At 32.9% G+C, this 4,283-nt stretch overlaps 2 protein-coding genes across 2 annotated transcripts; one reads left to right on the plus strand and one right to left on the minus strand.

Annotated features, from left to right (window-relative positions):
- Positions 1-444: 444 nt before the first annotated feature.
- On the plus strand, positions 445-1,191 carry LOC130646027 (ATP-dependent DNA helicase RecQ-like). The gene has a single exon (XM_057452161.1). The coding sequence runs from the start codon at positions 445-447 to the stop codon at positions 1,189-1,191; it is 747 nt and encodes a 248-aa protein (XP_057308144.1).
- Positions 1,192-3,481: 2,290 nt separating this feature from the next.
- Positions 3,482-4,283, minus strand: LOC130646288 (uncharacterized). Its single transcript, XM_057452464.1, has 2 exons — positions 3,663-4,283; positions 3,482-3,538 (listed from the first exon to the last, which is right to left on the minus strand). Exons 1-2 carry the CDS (start codon positions 4,201-4,203, stop codon positions 3,519-3,521), a joined length of 561 nt encoding a protein of 186 aa, XP_057308447.1. The 5' UTR covers positions 4,204-4,283; the 3' UTR covers positions 3,482-3,518.

Raw genomic sequence — 4,283 nt, forward strand, 5'->3', positions numbered from 1 at the left:
ACATACATACATACTATATATTATAAATAAAACTATGCCGTTCAAGTAAATTCATAAATTTAAAACTTTGTATATTGTTACATAAAATAACATATATTATATATAATGTGTTTCTTCAAAAAATATAAACTTTTAATGTGCTTTATTTGATTTTTAGGGGTGAGGATTTCCGAAAACTTTTTAGCGAGTTGTCTACGTTAAAGGCACTTTTCCCAGATGCTGTTAAATTGGCTCTAACCGCTACTGCTACACCAGACACTGCAAGAATATTTGATTATATCGCTCGCCCTTATTACGTATAAAGTCATTGCTGTATCGCCAAATCGAAAAAATGTGTATTTAAACATACAAAGACGCCCAAACTCTAACTTGCGTTTGAAAGGATTTGAAGTTATTCTCAAACCGTTGGCTGAAAAATTAAACGTGCAAAGAGAACACTATCCCATGACAATAATTTACATGCATTTAAGATATTGTGGGTATGGGTACAAATTATTTGAAAATGTTATAAGAAATCATTATGTTGGTGACAATATTTGTCCAAGAGCAAGATTTTTTGCACAGTTTCATGCTTCTTGTACTACACAAAAGAAAGAGGATATATTGAAGGAGTTAAAGAAGTCAGATTCACGAATTAGAGTAGTATTTGCTACAACTGCTCTAGGTATGGGTGTTGATGCTCCAAATATATCTAATATTATTCACATAAGTCCTCCATCAACATTAGAGTCATTTGTGCAAGAAATTGGAAGAGGAGGAAGAAATGGTGTAGCTTGTGATTCACTTTTATATTTCAACAATTCTGATTTGGCATCTAAGTATATAAGTGAGTCAATGAAAAAATACTGTGTATGGGATAGATGTCTCAGAGTATTTTTGCTAAACTATTTTGGATTTAAGAGTAAAACTCAGATTAACTGTTGCAAGAACTGTAATGTTGGTGCTGATTCTACAATTGATATCAAATTAAACGCACTTGACGACAATAAGAAGATAGCACGCAACATAGTTGGGGCTGATATGGAGATGCTTAAAGTAGAATTGTTAAAAACGGTTGAAGATATCAATTCTGATGAAAACGTGATGTTTCCTTTCCACAGTAAAATTAACACTAACATTGTAAATGAAATCTTGAGAGAATTAGCATTTATTTCTTGTGAATCAGACTTACTTTCTATGTTTGGTATTTAAAATAAAAGGTGTTCTAACGAATTATATGCTTTAATAGACAAATATGCACCTAGAATAGGTTAGTAAAAAACATAATATATATATATACCATGGCATGACAAAGTTGGTGAAATCTGCAATTTCATCCACAAAAAAATTCAATTAGCCAAAATGCCAAATTTTGTCAGCTTATGGGTATATATATATATATGTTAAACAAAGGAAATTAGTTGCTTGTGCTTTTCTACCCATAAATGAAAATCAACATATTTAAAAAACGCAAGGGCGATCTTTTAATGTTAGGAAAACTGTGATGTTTTCGTCCGTTTATGTAGTTAAATGGATCAAGCAGTATTAAATCTTTTATCATTTTTTTTCCATCCTTCATACTGTCAGTCGTTGTATGATGTGTCGATGATGCATGTATTTTAGCATTTTGATCAAAATTTTCCACAATCTCTTTAATTCCATTTGCTGCCTTGCTGATTTTGCTGATAGATTTCACTGACTTATTTGCCCCCATTCTCTGAACAATTCCCTTTGTCACTCTATTCATTATTTCTTGTACCAAACATTATTTCCTTTCCCACCTTTCCAGTTGCTAAAAAAACACCACTTAAACTCCTCAGAAAGTCTGGGAGTTAATAAGCATTCCATCTGAGCTATGCTGAGAAACATCTCAATAGCATATTTGCTGTAAGCTCCTAATGATTTGAAGACAACCAAAAGTAATCTTTGGTTAATAAGATTTCTGTCTCCATCTCCCTCTTTTGCTGTGTCTTTTAACTGCATCAGTAAGAGAGTTAAAAAAATTGTGCATAGGCCATAGTTCTGTACATAGTCATCTTCTTAGTGACAAATTTTTGAAGAACGTATGATGTGTCGACAAACTCAGTTAAAATGTGATCAAAACACTGATGTTTTTCTTCTGTAGACTTATGTGCCAGCTTAGGTGGATAACAATGGATAGTCGGTTTATAATCTAGATTAGTCATACCAAAGAACTTTATTGCAGCAGTTACAATATATGCCTTTTCCATGCTTAAAAATAATTCTTCACTGCCATCATATGAGTCAAGAACTTTGGAGGGTGTTGCATTTTTTCGATTAAATTTTTCTCTAATATATTAAAAGTTCCTTGTTGATTGACAGAATCACCTTGATGTATTAAGTGGTAGGAATATTGAAGAGGAGAAGCCTTGCAATGCCACATTACAGGCTTAAAAGGCGAGCAATGTTCAAAGCGATCTGTTGGAGTGTGTGATCCAGCCAGTAAGTCTTTGGCACCTGCAAAACGCACACGTGTTAACTGGTCTCCGGAAAATGGAATTTTCATTTCCTTCATTAAATCACTTTCTGTAAACAACGTATGTGATTGTGTCTGACCAACCGAAGCAGGTTCTTCAGTCAGTGGTGGACGTTCCCGATTGGGTAAATTTTGCAACAAGCCAGCTTTACTATACAGTTCTTCAATCCAGTCCTCATATGTCCTTAGTATTTTCACACAGTCACCATATTTGTTCTCATTTGCATCCATTATTGGCATTGAAACAATGAATGATTTTTTGCTCAAATTATTCGTGTACTTGTGTTCTATGTGGCTAGGAACAATTTGCTTAAAGATACTGAACTTTGGAAAGAATTGCAGAAGCACTCGAGCGATGAGAATTTTTGTTGTGCTAATGTAGGCTTTCCATTCTGCTTGATTTAAGGTAAATTTACTTCTAAGAACTGTTGTGATATCTGCCCTTGGTGTACCATTTGGAAAATTAGTGAAGTTGGTACGATTTTCCAGAAAATTGGTGGCAAATAGGCGTAGATCTTCATTATCGTTATCACTTCTCATATGTCCTTTCAAAATTCTTAAATCAAAGTTATTGCCTGTTCCCCGAAATGTACAACCTGCTTTTATTTTTGCAATTGTCGAGTCAAGAAAATGCCCACCAATTAATTCCAACAAATTGGTCTTTTTTGAAGGAGACAAAAAAATGCCAAGCTTGTTTAGTCGGATTTGCAGCTAAATGCAAAATGTATTCATGAGACAAATTACACCTTTTTTATATATAAGCCTAGTGTATTTTGAGCACAGCCTTAACATATGCTTACTTTTTCTTATATATGCTTATGATGCTTACATTTTTGACACACCAAATCTATTTTGGTTTGGAAAGAGACATTGGTGTTCTTGATATTTTGTTCCTTTTTATTTTTTTAATTGTTCTGTAAACTTTTAGGAAAATTTTATGTTCTATAATTTTTTTTAGATAAATATGGAATTATATATATGTTAAACCTTACCTGTTTGCTGCATCCACCTTCAATCAGCAAAACACTATTGATTCTCTGAATTAAACTGAGTTCATGCCATCTGTTATTCATCAAGATTGCATATAAAAAACAATACTGTATTTTTAGCTCATTCGGAGAGTCAGCAATATCACATGATTTACCTGACAAAGTATTGAAAATGTCAACAACAAAAGGAAAATTACCACTTAATTCCTTCCACAATTCATCTGTTGTATGGCTTGACAACTGTGTATAATCCTTACTAAGTAATACAGATGAGTTGCCTTTCCTTTTACACAGTTTCTTGCCAGCATTATTGATTTTAGTTGTTATGTCCTTTTTGGGTAATATATCCATTTGCGGTACTTGTGTGATAACATGTGATAAAGCAGATGGCTGATTGGTATGGATTGCTCTTTCAATGGCATTTTGCTGATATATATTAAAAGGTTCAGATGAAAGTTTGTCACTGTCTTTATTATATACAGATTTAAAAATTATTGTTGATGTGTTGTTGTAAATATCCTGTGTTGCTATATTGTTGTTTGATTTTTCTTCAGATTTATTGTCAGAAACAGACATTTGTAACCTTTTTCTTGGTTGATTTAAACATTGTGTAGTGTCCAATAACACCTTTTTTTTGTCCTGGTCTTTCCTGGGTGAAAAAATGTTCAGCCGCTTAATGGAAACTTTTTGTCGGAGCTCGATTTGATTAGTTTGACATGACCTTCGAAATTCCCACATTTTATTTATAAACGTGTGACAGTTTCTACATATTAACTTTGTTAAAAAATCCTCTTGTGTGATATCAAGTCCACATGTTC

Source organism: Hydractinia symbiolongicarpus, chromosome 5 (genome assembly GCF_029227915.1).
Source record: "Hydractinia symbiolongicarpus strain clone_291-10 chromosome 5, HSymV2.1, whole genome shotgun sequence".
Taxonomy (NCBI): Eukaryota; Metazoa; Cnidaria; class Hydrozoa; order Anthoathecata; family Hydractiniidae; genus Hydractinia; species Hydractinia symbiolongicarpus.